This window comes from Embiotoca jacksoni, unplaced genomic scaffold (genome assembly GCF_022577435.1).
Source record: "Embiotoca jacksoni isolate LCO1_2020_lvr unplaced genomic scaffold, fEmbJac1.0.p SCAF_9, whole genome shotgun sequence".
Classification (NCBI taxonomy): domain Eukaryota; kingdom Metazoa; phylum Chordata; class Actinopteri; family Embiotocidae; genus Embiotoca; species Embiotoca jacksoni.
Window position 1 is genome coordinate 20,152,184 of NW_027185447.1, and position 17,483 is coordinate 20,169,666.

General features: G+C 44.6%; 1 protein-coding gene across 2 annotated transcripts in view; it reads right to left on the reverse strand.

Moving 5' to 3' along the window:
• Window positions 1–17,338, reverse strand: part of magi3a (membrane associated guanylate kinase, WW and PDZ domain containing 3a) — a 120,713-nt gene extending 103,375 nt beyond the window's left edge. For both annotated transcript variants that reach the window (XM_069141567.1, XM_069141569.1), the window contains exon 1: window positions 16,667–17,338. In XM_069141567.1, coding sequence (XP_068997668.1) covers window positions 16,667–16,973 — 307 coding nt within the window. In that variant the 5' untranslated portion in view covers window positions 16,974–17,338. The remainder of the gene's footprint in view (window positions 1–16,666) is intronic.
• Between the last annotated feature and the right edge of the window lie 145 nt (window positions 17,339–17,483).

Here is a 17,483-nt window from a genome sequence, read left to right on the forward strand (position 1 = left end):
GATAATTGGCGCGGCTCCCTCTAGAGACAAAAGGGGAGGCACCGACAAGTTTTACATGAGACTGACGAAGTGCAGCAAACACAACCTGCACCTGCTCCCAACGAGGTAAAAGGATGTCGGGTTTATCGTCAAGTGTTGTTGCTTCCAACTTGGGGAAAAGTCTTTCGCATTTAAAAACAACACTTGAGTCACCAGCCGTGGGCTCGGCGAACATGTTTTGATGATATTTACATGCACTCCGTTAGTGGGCCGTTGTTCCCCCTTCACCTCGACAGACCCTCTCTCTCCTTTCGGGCAACTACTATAACCCACACAGAGGAGCAGAATAAAGCCTGCTCTGCTCCACATAAAGCATCAATAGATGAGCGAGCGCAAAACAGAAGGACGGTGGAGATAAAAATAAATTTTAAAAAAAGGACGATGGGGTGGAGGCGATCGTGGCGGAGGGCTGAGTGAAGGGAAGTGGGGGGGCCACTGACGCGCCCTGCCACCCTGCATCACCAAGCAACCAGTGACGGATGAATAGAAGCGTATCCCAATAATGGAAACAACTTGGGCACCGAGCGGGATCGTTAGCCGAGTAGCAGCAGGCTTTGGGGGAATCAGGAGAGCACGTGTGTGTCTCCGAAGTATTTTTTTTTTTATGTGTTCATGGTAATTCCGTCTCATTCGATATGGCTTCATTCGTCAAACTGCTCGGCAGCACACCCGCAAGGGGGTGAGTGCCAAATGTGTTTCTAAGGTAGTATCGAGACCTGAGCATTAGAGCGAATGCAGCAGGTAAACAACAATCTGCAAACTTCATCTCAGCCCTTTAACAGCTCGTTTCGTCCGTGACGACGTCGGGCAAAGAGCGCCCTGCTGTTTCCTCGGCCTCGTTACGACTCCCGATCGTCAGTTTTTCATGCAAACTTGGGGTATCACGCTGTTATTTGCCGGAGACAAAGCTGGCCATATATTTGCATATCGTAGCAGCGGGGCTCGCTGTTGCATGGAGATAAAAAACGGACAATAAATCAGGGTAAACAAACAGATGCCTGGAACAAACAGAGCACTACGAGAACAGAAGGGTTGAGATGGAAGAGAAAACACAGGTATCAAGGACCCGCAACAGATTGAAGCTCACATTGTTCCAGCTCTCATCTGCATTCACCGTTTAAGGACTACAGCGTTGGTTTTCGGTGTTTTGGACCATTAACTTTGACAAGTTCTCACATTTCTGACAGCCATTTTGCAAAGCGAGAAAAAGCCTTTCCTACATCGAGGTGGCCGTTTGTCTGCATGTCAGGGTTTGATGCTGATTTGAGCTGAAATACAGAAGCAATCATTTCATCACCTTTCTCATACTGAACAATTTTTACAAGGAAAAAAAACAATCAGAATTGCTTGTCTTTTGGCTTTGTTTTTTCTTTGATTTGACAACATGTTGCTTGCCAAGCTGTATTTTCTCAGTAGCTGACGGTGAAATTAGAAATGTTGAAGTCCTTGAACACAATCACAAGGAGCTTTTAAAAAGAAACTCACTCTAACCTCAACATATCACAAAAGAAATAGATAAATATATGAAAAACAAATGAATAAAGGCAATAAAATTATAAACACCCCCTCCGTTGTTCTGTTTTTATGTGGTATTTCATGGGTGAAATAAGCAGTCAATGCCGTGGCTGATCATTAACTGCAGAGACAGACAAACACAGATTCAGACAGCCAGGGTTAAATATGTCACATATCTATTGAACCAATCCTGTCAACATACAGGGTGGTATGACATCGAGAGGCGTACGGTGGCTGGAGGTAGAGGTGGGGGCTATTTGCATATTTATAGACCTGCATGTACGCTACCGAATGAAGGTAAAGGAGTTACAGTTAAACCACTTTAAGACATTGGGGCAGTTGTTTTCTTCACAAAAATTCTAAATATTAAATTTTGATTACCACAGATGAGTTTTTAAGAGTTTTAATTCAAACCAGGACTCAAACGCCACTAAAATCTCTGAAATCTGTTTTGACAACAAAGTGAAAATAATGAGACCCAGTGATTGTCTGGAACGTAGAAAATAAACCTCTAAAATGACTAACAAGCTATTTTGTAATGTGGTCAATGGGCTAAAACATGGAAAAACCATTGTATTGTCCTTTAATTCTGGTGTGTGTGTGTGCGTTTGCCATTTGATGAGAGTTTAAAGGGTGCGGTAACCCACCGTATGATCATCTACTATAAGCAGCTACATGAGCGCATTAGTGATGTAAAATTCCTGTAAGTCGGTGCGGACTCGTGGCCACAAAAGAATCTCCATCATCCCCAAGCTGCCATTCACCGCGTGTGACTCACAGCCGAGGTGAGTAAGTCATCGACTGCATCACCAGGAAACCACAGCGGCTCTCAAGTCGCACATAATACACTCTGCGAGAGTCATTGTGTGTGTGTATGTGTGAAAGAGATTCACTGGCTAAGCCCGATCTTATTTCAGTCGGCATCCAAGTGGAAAATATTGCCGCAAATCTGTATCGAGTTCTTTCCCTTTGTTTGGTTTTCATTGCTGACATCTGTATTATGCAAAACGGGTCGCTGCTGCACGCACTGCATGTTTGTTGGTTGTATTTCGGATCTCTCAGGGCTAATTGGAAAAAAGGGCAGATAATGTTCCTTCAGCCGGATCAACACAAAAAGCACAATGAATCAAAGGGTTCCGGATCCAAGTCAAATTCAGTGACTTTCACGGACTAAAAAGCTGACCAATAATGAACAGGAAAACATGCCATCGTTGGAGAGTGGACAAAAAGCAGCGACGTTTCAGTTAAAAAAAAAAACGTCCCGGCACGTGCTCCTCCAGGTTGCGCCAATATTGAAAGAAATTAAAAACATGTTTGAATACCGGTCGCAGAGGCAAAGGATTTATCTAACCATAACGGTAATTAGCTCGAAACCTAATAAGCTACATTTTCAATGTTTCAGTTAGCACTAATGCTACCAAATGCACGCATTGACAATAAGTAGCTGAGCAACGTTGTCGCTACGTATATGGAAAATATTACATTTTGATAAATGGCAGCTAAAATTTAAACATGCAAACAAAATTCCTTGATATTCTATGACTTGGCCCCCAAAAATGATCAAATTCCCTAACTTTCCTCGTCTGGAAAAGAGCTTTTAATATTGCCTGATATTCCCCGAAATGTGAGAACCCTGGAAACAACAAGGCGGATGTTGTTAGCAACAAAATGACATGAGACATATGATGTACAAAAGATGAAATCCTACAAAATATGAGGAGAAACAAAATCATTGAATCCCATTAATTTTTACAGCATAATTAAACTGACACTGTCAAAAGATCATCCAGTAATCTGGGTTCTAGTCTCTGTGTTACATCTCTACGTTCTGTGAAATCATTCAGCAAATAATAAAAAAAAAAAAAAAAAATCATATTTTTAGCCACATTTGAATCACAGACACTACTAATGTTTTCAAATCAAGCACAGAGCTTCTATATTAGCATATCAAAGTACACATCTCACGTGACGAAGCACTGAAAGCAAGGCGGCCTGCGTGTTTCGTGACAGGATGAACTACTTCTTCTCGCTGCTAAATGTCCAGTCTGGAGCCGTCTCGTGCTGAACTGCTGCGAGGGGTCGCGGAGGTCGGCGGGCGGGCGGGCGGCTGTCAAGAGGAATCTGAACTTTATCTACCATGTGTGCGCGCCTTCAGTGTGTACGTGTCGAGCGCCGTGTCTGCATGTGTGTTTACTTCTCGACCTGGCTGTGCGAGCCTGTCGGCTGAAGTGTTGAATCAGTGCGAGCTGTGCTGCTCTGCCAGATGCTTAAGGAGCCCCCTGACACACACACACACACACACACACACACACACACACACACACACAGGCTCTCGGGCAGCCTGGGCACCGAGACAGAAAAGCCGTGCCACTACATAACAGCCCTGGACCGATCGAGAGGAAGTCTTGATATCATAAAAAGCAGGACGAGACTGGCTGCCGGCCCTCCCCGGACTAGCTTACGGCAACTCCCTCTTCCAAAGCCAGATTTTCAAACCTTTTAAGAGCCCGTTCTTTTAGCTCAAATTTTCACTTTTTCCATCAGCCCCAAGCAGCCACTTAGCTCACTGAGGGACGCTCTGAGAGCCCGAGACTCATCAGTTCTATAATTAGTCTGCGGTGCACAGATACTTAAGGTTGACTGTTCACATCAGGTCGTGCAGGGCAGTCTGTTTCCTCATTTATTTACTTTTTACACGATAGGGACGAAACCAGTTGTGCATCGGCATTACAGCAACACCGGTTGCACCACATTCCTCTTCAGTGAATTCTCCCTAGACTTGAAGGAAGACAATGCGGACCGCCACCAGAGGAGGATTTTCTGGTCAGATTTTCTTGAGAAATACCTTGACCAGAATCTTAATAGATTGAAAAACCTCAAGGCTGCACCACCTTCAAACCACTTTCAATTTTTCAATTTACGAGACGAATGCCGGAAATGTGATGAATGCCTGGAATACAAATGGATAGCCTTGACTTGTGTTTGGATACATTACAGCACTGACAGGAAAACCACACAAACACAATCAAAGGGACAGAAATCTTTCAAAATTATTATTATTATCTACAGACAAAAGAATGTTGAATTTATGGTCCTCCGTTGTACCCTTCGGGTTGTTAAAATTGAGGCCTTCATGACGATAAAGCTTAATCTAGTGTTGCATCCTTCATGAGCAGAACAAAAAAAAAAGAAGATAAAAAGTCTCCAAATGTCTCCATGAAAGACGAAACTGTCTTCTTGAAGTACAAAGTTTTCGGTTTGCGATCGCCACACTAGAGGAGAGGCCACGTGGAAACAATGCGAAATGTTCTGCCAGAACAAGCACCTGTTGGTAACAATACACTGGTGGGACCTCACAACACTTCTCACTGCGCACTACAAATTCGAAATAGCTGCATTCCTCACATGGTCGCCATTCCCGGATAAACACTCAAGCCCTCCTGCGGGACACACACTGACAAACAATGAGGCAGTTTGTCAAAGCACCGTAAGAGAGGAGGGTTTCGCATCACTGCCAGCTTTGATAGGTTATGCAATAAATCTGTAATAACACATCATCTGTACCGACGCTCGTTTAGAGACATGTTCCTCTGGAGGAAAATAGTTCCCTGTGATTGAACACGTTGTTCTAACCGAGCTGTTGTTGAAATGAACCCTGTAGAAGTGACAGACAACATCGGACGGAGCCAAAACCAATGACTGAAATTTTTTTTTTTTTTTTTTTTTATTTCCAGCAAACATCATACAGTACGCCAGAAAACACAGTGACAACAAAACAGCACTGAAGGTGATCCCGAGGACAGGAAATACAAATACGCAGAGCTTATTTGGCCGGTGGCAGATTCCATGTTTGGACCGCAGGTGCAATCGAGTCAAAGGGGTTGATGGGAAATATACGAGAGGTGTCGCCCTCAGACGAAGAGAAGCTTTCTGCTTACACTGGAAGAACAGGTTTTCCTCCATGACGATCAAGAATGGAAATTATTTCATATCCGAGAGCCGTTTACTTCTGCCAGACTGCTGAATGGCAGGCTTGACTGACTGGTATGAGCGAATACTCCAGCGATTACATCACTGCAACGTAAGGATTGCAGAAATACACGCCCTTCTGCCTGCTTTGAACAGTGAGTAATGCGCATGTGATCTCTCGAGTCTATTTGCTCGAAAGAACCTCAGAGCGCCGGTGACGGGCAGGTCGCTGCCAAAGCCTGGGGGCAAACTTTGCTGCCGTGTGTGTTTTGACTTAAAAAATAAGCCAAATGCCTGACAGGCAAACGCACAGACTCACAAAATGCTCCGAGTCCAAGTCTTCTTCTTGTTCCATGGGCAAAAAAAAAAAAAGGACAAAAAATTCTGCAATTTGTAAGTGTCTTCATTAGCAGAATAGTGAGTAGGCAGGTTGTCAAAACAGATGCAATCACCAGTCACAGAGATAATTAGTACCATCTCTGCACAGTCAAACACACCGCGAGCAAATCGTCCTCCCGGTGTCCTCCACTTTTCATAAAAAGATCGGGTCCCTCGGGCGCATGCGGTGGCTCCGGATGCGTCGGCCGTCTTAACAGGAATGAGATTGGAGCCGATCAATAACCTGTTAGGGCAGCTGAGAAGCAAAGCAAGCTAAATTGGCTGCCCTCAGATCCCGACACCCATGAATTCTAATAAGGACACTCATATCCACAGAGCACGACATCTCACCGCGGAGGGAGGAACGGAGCACGCATGATGCATTATTAACATAAGAAAATAGGAAAATGGCCGCCTCCCGTATCTTACATCACAAGTTAATGACTCAAGGAAGTTTTCTTTTGAATTTATGCAGCCGTTTGTCTCGAGATGATTTCACCCGGTTGATCTGTCCAAACTAATCACGCGAGCTCAATTTAGCCGGTAATGACTTCCCAGCTTAACCCAGTCGTAAGACAAACATATGGGAGCAGGGTTTGCATTTTATGCTTTAAAAGGACAAAGAAAAGACATGAAAAGGAACGAGGATGGCCCTGTGATAAAAAAAAAAAAAAAATTAAAATAAATACCGTGACCATTCTCATGCAGAGGTTTGGCACAGAGGCGTACTGCAGCTCCGAGAAAGGAAAGGGCCACGGCAGCAGCTGGCTGCGTAGGTGCTGACTGCGAAGGTGTGCGAGGAGGGCTGTGGGCTTTACATCCATTTGATATGAGATCTTGTCGTGGGGCGAGAGCAGAACGGGCTGGAATCGATTCTATGAGGTGGAGTACCGCCACTAAACAGCCGAGTAGGCTGCGCTGGCAGAAAGAGTACCCACAAAAGGTCCATCAGCGTGGGCACGGGCCCAAGTCTGCAGAACCACAGCCAACCAGGAGACTGATCTCCGAGATTGAGTCTTCTCAGCTGATTTATTACCCAGAGTGTAAAGAAAGATCCCAACTGGAGGACCAGAGGTATGCACCAGTCCTCTCTACACCGACAGGCAATTCATCTCACTCTTATCATTACCCTCCAAAGTAAACTCCTGAGATCTGTTGGAGGAATAAATACCAGGAAGTCGAAACAGAATTAATGCTTTTTCAGTGTCACAGAGGGAAGATGGAACAAGGAATATGAGCAAAATAACCACTGACTGTTTACAAAAGTGGACGTCGCTTCTGGGTCCGAAAAATGAGGCCGATGCAGAAGTGCCTTAAGCCCTGTGTGGCACTCGGTGGTATTGCAGCTTAAGGCCTGGAGGTCAGCTCCAAAAAGCTCCATAGACTCCCATTCAACTAATGTCACAAAAATTCTAAGTCAATACATCTTCACCACCAGTTATGTCAGTTTTGATAGTTAAAGTCACTCCTTCTTATTATTTTTCAGACTGTCCATCTGAGAATTATCCCATCATTAACAAGAAAATAAGCTTTGAAAAGCCATAGGGGCGTGTCTGTTTGATTGACAGACCCGTGGTGCAGTCGGGTTACAGCTATCCGTGGGCGGGACGTAGTATCGCCGGGTTTCCAATCAGATCAGTCAGATCCCCCAGCACGTCGAAATATGGTCACTACCGGCTCCAAACCGCTCCGAACTAGCAAGACGGCGCCGACCAAAGTCCGAAGGCAAGGCTTCATAACGGTCGTTCACAAACCAACGGGTGACGTCACTTTTGGTTGTGGCTTGAAAATATCTACTAAGTGCGAAAGACGCCCGTCTGATTGGCCTGAAAAGGCGACCAAGAGTGGATAACAATTCAAATGCGCATTAATTTTTCATCACCATGCATGCATGCACACACATATGCAGTCTGCTCACATCAACTGGTTACTTGCAGACATGATTGGGAGTACCGACAGTGCAGTGAGTCTGAAATAAGTGTTGGCCTGATGAACAGCAGGCAGAATCATTTCAGACAGTCACAACAGAGAATCAATACTGTTATTGCGATTAATGGTAACATAATCATTTTCAGACATGAGATTATTATTGCTCTTACCTCTCCAATCCTGTATTCCATCTCTTCCTATTGTCGCTCATCACTCCTTGCTCTCCCTCCCATTGTCGGCACTCCTCCCTCTTTGACCCCATTTTTCTTTCTCTAAACCTGTTCATCATTTTTTTTTTTTTTTCTCTCTCCCTTGTTTAAATCCAATACACTCTTCAAAACAGAATCCTTCTCAGGGAAATTTCCAAGGCAGCGATGCGCCAGCTGTCTCTTCTCTCTGTTCCCGTTATTGCCTCTGCTGTAACACCACGGGGATGTTTCATACAGATCCAGCCAGAAACAGAGTCCCCAAATAGGCTCTCCAAAGAGGGCACAGAGTGTGCATCTGGAGGAAACTGGGTTCAATCAACTATCAGATAATCTATCCCCTACATCCCTCTGTCCACATCTGCACCTGGCTATTGATTCATAACAGTCCATTTCCTTCACTATATCTCAATTTCCCCTGTTAAACTAACTCGCTGTCTGCTGACACACTTACAGAGAAGGACCAATTTCTTAACTTAATTGGTCTGAGGCCAACTTGTCTTTGAACATATCAGGGTCAGATGGCGGTGCATTCCCACCAAAAGCACATCGTCCTCATGGCCACTTGTTGTGTGATAGCAGCTCGGCATTCAACGGTTGCCAGTCGGATATCTGACACTTGACGCGCGTGTTGTGGCAACCCGTTCTGACCACTGTGACAGTAATGGTGGACCGGAGTCGGATACTTTCTCCCTGTTGATGGAAGAGTGTTCCTTTTTGTGTTTAAGGGTTAGTTTGTTAGTTTGTGAGTTGACTAGTTGTCCTTTTTGTTTTGTCACAACACTTTTTGTAGTAATCCTGCTGCTTGATTGCAAGTTAACTGTATTGTAAATTAATTACTGAAGTTTACTTCTACAATTGGTTTACGGCTTCTTTTTATTACTTCTTTTTATTGTGTTGCTCCGCGTCAGTCCTAGACCCACTCTGAGGATGTAACATTTTGGGGGGGCTCGTCCGGGATTTCAACCCAGGGCTACCTCCTGCTGTGTTTTTTCTCTTGCGGGCACAAACCTGTCAGGAAGTTTTTAGCAGTGCTCAGTGCAGCAAAGCAATGATAATGTTAATGGTTTAAAAGGGAGACGCAGGTAATAGTTAAAAAGCCAGTCACTTATTAATAAAATCGCTTCATACAGTGCAGGAGCAATTATTATAATTTTTCTCACTCCTCAAAAAACTGAATGTTTTGAGGGTTATTTTGAAAATATGTGAACATGTGTTTGCTGGTGCAAACTCTCATTTCTCTTTGCTATCTTTCCTTTGCAGGAGCATAAGCCATCAATATAACAAGAACACCTTGTTTACTTCCAACAGTAATGATCAGTGTACTGCTGCTGCAAGAAATATAACTTTTCAGATAGATGGCAACACACATTCGCAGTGAAATTCATCTTTAACAACGTGAATCTTTCAGTGAAAATGGGCGAAAAACAAACAGGATGAGCCTTACTCGTGTGTTGCAGTGGTGGAGATTATCGCTCCACATAATGTAGGAGCTGCCAGGCTGCCGTCTCTGTTATGTATATGCACTGTTTAGTAGCTGACCTCATCTTATCTCAAAAGGGATAAACAGCTGCAGGGAACACTCGCCTTTGGAGAGAGACCAATTAGGAGACAAACTGAGGAAAGGAGGCCAGAAATATCTGAGGAAGAGTGTGTGTGCATGTGTGTATCCCCAAAACTACACTGTCCATTTCCACCAGCCGCAACCCGGAGACTCTGCTGCTGCTGCTGACATCGCAGCATGACCACTCAGCGAGTAGAAAGAGGCAGTCTTGGTGAATCAGCACACACACACACACACACACACTCACTCACCTCCACTGCCTTTGAACATGCCTGCCAAGTTATGGTGCCTGCCAGTGAGAGGTATGTCTTATATGAAGGTACTATCTTTGTTTTTGGCAAGTTTATTACCGCAATGCGGCTCTATGGACAATATCAGCCAGGTAGAAAGACGAGTGGTGCCAGTTGTTTGCGAAACATCTGGGTGAGAGCTCCGCTTTTTATGCTGAAGGGTCCCAAATGGTCAAAAATGATGCAGAAATCACTGAGTGCAAAAGGACAAACTTCCAGTCTCCATTTTCCATCATTTCTCTCTTTCTTCGTCTTCACTGGACCGACTTGGACTGCAGGTGAAGGAGGACAGAAATGCAAGACAAGGAGGAGGCAGGAGTGTAAACTACCTTCAGAGACTGGATTGGGAGATTGTGAGGCAGTGCAGTGTTGTGTTTAGGCTGAGCTCCAGTGTACTTTGGTAAGTTTGGGGAACGAGCCGGGAGAGCAGGCAGTATGATGAGGGGATGATGGGTGGATGTCACATCAGGTGTACAACTGAAATACGCATGGAGAGAGCAGAGAGAGCACAGAAGGAAAAGCTTCATTTGGAATGCCCACTGGAGGAGGACTAAGTAGGGAGATGGATTCAGGAATCTTTGAAAACCCAAAACTTTTATTTCTTTTCTTTTTCTTTCTCAAAGTATAAAGAGAAAAGACTGCACTCGATGCTGGCAGTAAAACTGTTCACCTTCTTCACAAGTTGAATTCGAGCTTTATCGAGGACACGGATATGAAAAAAGGCACCGACTGGAACAGAAGTTACATTTTCCAATGGGGAGAAGGTGCCACAGTACCAGAGACGCACTGACAGCTCCTCTCAGCTGGTTTAAAGCAGCTTAGTCATACAAGCCCCGACTACACCGTGGGGGAACCACATTAACGCAAACTGCACTTACTGCTCTGCTGTACCGCTGATAGCAAATGTATGAAGTGTTAACCTCAGTGTAACACCACAAGCAAGACAAAAAAGAAACAAATCTCAGAGTACCTATTTTAGAGGGAAGAAATTCCCAAATTACCGCATGATGTTAAGGTTGCAAGTGAAATTCAGACACCTACAGAGATAAAAAAAAAATTTGTTAGGTTTGTTTGGTGATGTGTTTTTCTCATTTTGTTGGATATAAGACCTCCAGCGCTTCAGCAATGGATTCTGAAGACAGGACTATTTTCAACATCAAAAGGTTATGTTTTGGTGAGAGATTCTGCTTAAACACAAAAATCTGCATTCTGCAGGGTTCATGGAAGAGACTGATAATAACTTCAACAAGCAAAACAGATATATAAACACATAAAAGTAGAACTGCAATGGTTAGTTAATTTGGAAGCTATTTTGATAACTGAATAATTGTTTTGGCCATATTTTAAATCAAAAACCTTCCATGCTTCTTAAATGGTAAGATTTTCTTTGTCATAAATGATAGCAACTTGTACATCCTTATGTGTTTGACTGTTTGACAAAACAAGAGATTTGAAGGCATGACCTTGGACTGTGGGCAATTATAGTTGGTAAAAAAAAAAAAGAATGGATTATTAATTGAAAAAATAAATAATAATTTAATTCAATTATTAAAATAATCGTTGGTTTCGGCCAAGCGGCAACATGTGGGGCAGAAAAATTAAGCTAATGGGGAAGTGCCAAAAACTGCAGTACCTCCAACAGCCACTTGAGGGTGGTTCCAAAAGCGAGTTAATCCCCATGGGACCGTTAAAATGTTAAAATGCCCAACTTTACACCAGAAATAATTGTGTGCTAATTTCACCAATTAATTTTGGGTGAATTTTTATGTAACTCACCGATTTAAATTGTGTTACAGTATAGGGTTATGCATAATTAAAGGTGGAACTGCTCTAAGTGACAGGGAGGTGGTGTCACAGTTGGCAGGTTGCCTGCTCGTTTCACCAACCAGGCTTCATTGGGCCGGCCTTAGCCCCACCACGGCACCGCCTCTTTGCCCATTTTTGGATTAGCAGAGATTAAGGCGGAGTCAAGATGGTGACAGCCCGAGCTTCCTGGAACTGAGCTTCAAAACTGCTCTTCAGAAAACCTACTGGTGACGTCGCGAAGGCTACGTCTAATTCTTACATGCAGTCTATGCGGATACCATCATAAACACAAGCGGCTCAGTCCCAGCCCCATGTGTAAGCTACATGTTTAAAGGCAACATGGAGCATTTTCCTGATGGTTGTCAAGAGGCATCAGGAAGGTATCTCACGAGCAAACTGCTGGGAAGCACCGAACAGCACAGGTTAGTGATGCATGAGGGTGTAAGCAGATCCGAGGAGGGGTGGAGGGTCCTTTCAATTTGTCTCTGGCGAAGAAAGCCAAACAGGTGGAATAAAAACCCCACTGCAATTATCTCCGACTCAATTATTTAGGCTTATTGTTACAGGAGTCCTCATGGCACTTTTTTTTGTCTCCAGAGTCCTTTTCTGGTCTCTTTCATGAAAGACGACTGCACGCTTAAAAAAAAAAAAGAAAAAAGAAAAAACTCTACTGGGTCAAAATCAGCAAGTAAAAGCTGCCTGTCAATTCGGTATAATAATAATAATGCCTTTCAAAATAAAAGCCCCGAGTGAGATAGCTCAGGTACTTTAGTTCAGCGAGTTATGGCAGCTCATTTTTAGTCGCCCCACCTTGGGTATTAAGTGGAATGTGATTGTAACAAATTACACATTTCTGCAGTTCATTTCTCACAAGATATTGTAGCCATATAACGACTAAGTACTGTGTTCTTGACATACACTCGAAATAGAAATGCTCCTCTGTGGCTGGAAACCACCTGGGGATTCTTAAGATTCTTGACTGCACCTTATTCATCTCTTGAATAAAAAGTCAATATCATTCAATGTAAAAAAAAACTTTAAAAAAACCAAAACTCATTGAATTTCTGTTTCCTTTAGATATCTACTGCACTTTTATTACCATAAAAAAAAAGTATCATAGGATCATCTCTCCCATACTTAACTGCTATACTGATATTATTCAGTGTTTTTATTGATGATTATGTTTCATATTCACATGAATAGAGCTGTACTACAGTGAGGTACAATCTGGCCATAATATATTTGAGCTATATTGTTGAGCATAAACATGCTTTTATACATCAAAGTTATCAACATTTTAAACAGTTTATTTGCTTATTTATAACTTTACACGGAGGAACAGTTAACATTTTGACCTAAAATAACTGCTTATTTCATTTGGACTTTGCCTTGCTCAGATATAATCCCTGGAGTAGCACCGTAAAATGTGAACCTTGGTCATCTCGGCATATTATTATCATTATTTATCTTTTTCTTGACTTTCTGAAAAAGGAGAAAGCCTTTGCTTTACAGTTTCCATTATGGAGCTGATTTGTGGAGGCTGCTGCAGGACCTGAGAGCTAAACAGTCCATCCATTAAGTTCCATGAGGCAAAAAACAAGCAGATCTAAGTCTGTTTACGGCATTAATCAATGAGCCGCCCACTCACAGGTCTCCAAGCTGCAATAGGTACCCGTGATCACTTCGCCTCCATACTCTCAATCACCCCCTCAAGGTTACTGCCTATCGCTTCCCCCCTACCCTACCCTACCCCATCCCCCCCACAGGATAAGAGCTGAATACAGAGTGCATGAGCTGGTCTGGAGCCAGCCGGACCACTTGAGACCAACTTCTGTTTTCTGTCCTGACTGTGCAGGAAAAAAAAAACATCAAAAAATCAGAGCTGTGATGAAGGACGAAAAACCGTGTTTGATTTGGAAGCTTCAGGTGGGTAAAAATAGTGCGACAGAAGAAAGGCTGTGTGGGTTTTTCAAGTTTTGCTAGATTAGGATACCATTGGTGGTAAAAAGAGTACAAAGATAATATACTGGCAAGATAATTAGGGAAGAAGGCAAAAGTAATAAAAGAAAGTGAAATATGCAGTCCAATATCCATACTACCATACTACTTAGTATGCCAGAAAAAGATTGAGTATGTCCCAATACATAGTATGTTCAAGGTAGTATGCCAAAAGTACCAGGATGTTCTACTACATCCGGTCGTAGTTTGCAGTACGCAGGCCAGCATGCTTCTCTGGCCGGTCTGACCCACAATCCTCTGTGCAACGGAATATACGTCACATCAACTGAACCGCCGAAACAGATGGTGGCGCTTGATGCTCCGCATCGAGAAGGACAAGAGAAGGAAGCGTACTCGTTCCAAATCGCGTCCTCTTTCTTTCTACTGCAGACGTCGCGCAGCGGATCGCGACGGGTATGACCCAAGAGGGTCAAAGTTCCAGTCTCATTTTTTATGACGAAGCAGTATGTCCCAGTTGGAAACATACTACATGCAACAGTACATACTTCTTAAAGGTAGCTGCAGCACTTACTAAAAGTAAAAACACATAGTATGCGATTCAGAACGCAGGAATAGATTACGTGGTGTAAAAATAACAGAGGCGATAGGAAATGGAAAAACGTCACGGTAAAGCAGAGTTGGCAGAGGGGAAAAGATGTTGTAAAGAAAGATTTCCAACAGGGAGACACTGAAATAATCTAAATGATTCCCTTTCTGGCTGATGTAACTTTCTTTTGCTGTGTCGTGCAAACTCAATGCAACAAAGCTGACGAGTCTACAAAAGTACTTTTTTTTTTTTTTTTTTTAAAGAAACAAACATGCAAATCCAAACCTAATTAACCCCCAAACTTCTCACCTCAGTCCTCGCATTTCTCCTCTCTCCTAACTTTGCAATTTCGCGAGAACACAAGTTTACAAGCGCAGCAGTCAGCTAACATATGATCCAGCCATCAGCCAGCTCATCCTGGCACGGAGCGGCCATCAATGATGGATGATGCATGAATTAATCATGAGAGAGGGGGACAGAGATCCAAACACACTGTGAGGTCCCCGGGGGGAACGGAGGGGCTGATGGTGAGCAGCCCGGAGACGTCCAAGAGGAACTTGAGCATCACTTTAACATAAAACGTTGCGTAACATGAGGTCAAGAGGAAATGTGAGGCAGCTTGTGACAGCGTGAGTGTTGCGGAACTGACATGATGCACTTTTAACAAACTTTTAATGTCCCTACGCAAACAGAAACTTTTACATAACATAATAATCCCAAGGAAAGTGCATTTAGAAGCTGAAAGTTAGTAACTGAAGTTGTTTGGCTGCGACTGTGAATACGGTCTGGGAACTCGGTTCGTTTGCACCGCCACCAATCAGCGACCAGTGTCTGCGGTTAACCGCGTTTGTCCCGCCCCTTCCTTCACTGTGGTTGGACGGCTGGTTACCGTGACGAGCGCAGCGCTAACATTTTGAAAAATTCGCCCAACGTTCAGCGTTCAGCGCAGAATAAACGATCCGCACTTCGTCAAGCTGCTGACGTTCATTAAAACAATTTCAGATAATATGTTGTACTTAGGAAGAAAAGGCTTTGGTAGTTGCAGTGGTGGCAGAGTGTCGGCTGGTTTCGGCGCATACTGATTAGTTAAAATGAACCCGAGGTCTACGACCAGTAGGATGGAACAACTGTAAACGATTCCTTAAGGAGGGTGTCCAGACCCACATATTCACGCACCGGGCTAGTTTGGCCTCATGTGATGCATTAAACTGAACTGCAGCTCGTTGCATTGAACACTGCGACTAAAAATCGGAATAAAATTGTCATATTATGTTCAAGTCCACCACTTAACCCAACAGGTAAACCGAACGTTTGCAGAAGAGGACCAGTCTAATAGAAAGACCCCCCCCCTGCAGAAATACTGAGAGTGAAGGTGTCAAACCCTGTCGCTGAGCCTGCCGCAGGATCCCGGGGATTTAGGGTGTACGGGTCTAATTGATTGGATTAGACTTGGACTCACCTCAACACGGCAAGCAGACGGACACTGTCTAAGCTGGCGAGGAGGCAACCATTAACAAATCCCATCGAAGTGTTCGCAAGGCGCCACACTCAGCAGTGCCTCTATCAAAGCCAAACACACACACACACACACACACACACACACACACACACACACACACACATACACACCAACCTTCTGGCCCACATGACTAGCAGTTTGGCTGTCAGTATGTGTTGACATATCAAACAGTGCCATTGACTGGACATGTCTGTGAGCCACAGAAGAACTGCAAACTAACTGCTAGTAAGTCAGGTAATAACAGACATAGAAACAATCGGGAAAACAACGATGACTGTGAATAAGTGTGTGCGTGTGCGCGTGTGTGTGTGTGTGTGTGTGTGTGTTCCCGTGCTGTTGAAGACCAACACACTTGTGCGTCGACACAAAGATCAGACGAAAAGGGCTGCGGCCGTAAAGACTGTTCCTGCCTCATGCTGAAGTCATGCAGATACAATAACAACAAGCACGCTTTAACACAGCAAGTCACTCACTTATGTAGTTTAGCCGGATTGAACCGCAGTGGAGGCACAAGTAGAAAATTGTAGGTCTCCACATGAACGAATGGGAGGCATGCTGATCTACAATTGAGATAGACTTCAGCCAGCTGAAAACACAAAAAGTGACCTGTAGACCTGCTGCCAAACACAGTACACACATTCGCACACAGGAGGGGATCATATGTGAGGCTGGACCCCCCCCCCCCCACACACACACACACACACACCCTATACCTCGTATTTAGTCACATCTGCTCACACCTGCACCAAGATTCTCAAACTTCAGCTTATTCTGCTCTGGAAAAAGACATTTTAAAAGCGTTTCACGCACGTGTCATGTATGTATGTGGGTGTGTAGGTAGGTAGATGTGGGTGCTGGGGGGGGGGGGGAATAGGGAGTGGGACACACACACACACACACACACACCTGGTTTCACAGTCTTCATGCGGATGGGCTCCCGAAAGTGGCGGACGACCGCCAGCGTGTCTCGGTTGGTGAGTCCGCTCACCGGAGTGCCGTTCACTTCCAGCAGCACGTCCCCGGTGCTGGGAAACCTCCCGGTGTGACAAACCATCGCCTCCGCAACTATGTGTCCGAGGTGGGGGAACTCTCCCAGCTCGGCGCCGCCTCGCACCTCCACCACGGCGACCAGCTCCCCGGAGCCCCCCCACGACACCGTGCACTCCTGCACTTTGGTGGACCAGTGCTTCTTCTTCTTCAGCGTCTTGGACATTGTTGGTAGTTGTTGTTGGGTTTTTTTGGGGGGAGGGGGGGGGGGAGTTTTAGCGGGGAAGTCCAAGAACCCGATTGTCCTTCAAAGCTACAACCTCTTCAGATTCTACGGCGCAATGACGCACGGAGAAATCATCGCAGATGAGAGAAGTTCGGGGCTCCCGTCTTGTGTTGTATTCCGTTCCAGGGTGGCTTATTTTGTTGTTGTTGTTGTTTTTTTCAGCTCAAACTCCCTCCGAGGATGATCAATCCTTCCATTGAATCAGTCGTGCATCACCTGTATCCCCCACTGGAACGTGAGATCAAGCTGCGTCAGTGTCGCATTGAAGCGGAAAGTGCTGGTTCTGATGCTGGGGCGTCTCGATTCCCCCCCCACCCCCACCCACACCCCCCACCAACCCCCCCTCCACCGCCAGTTCACAGCGACGTGTAGCTACACTTCATAAACAGCAGCAGTTTGTTGTTTTGTTTTTTTTCCCTCCCCACACTGTTAAAAACAACCTCGGTATCA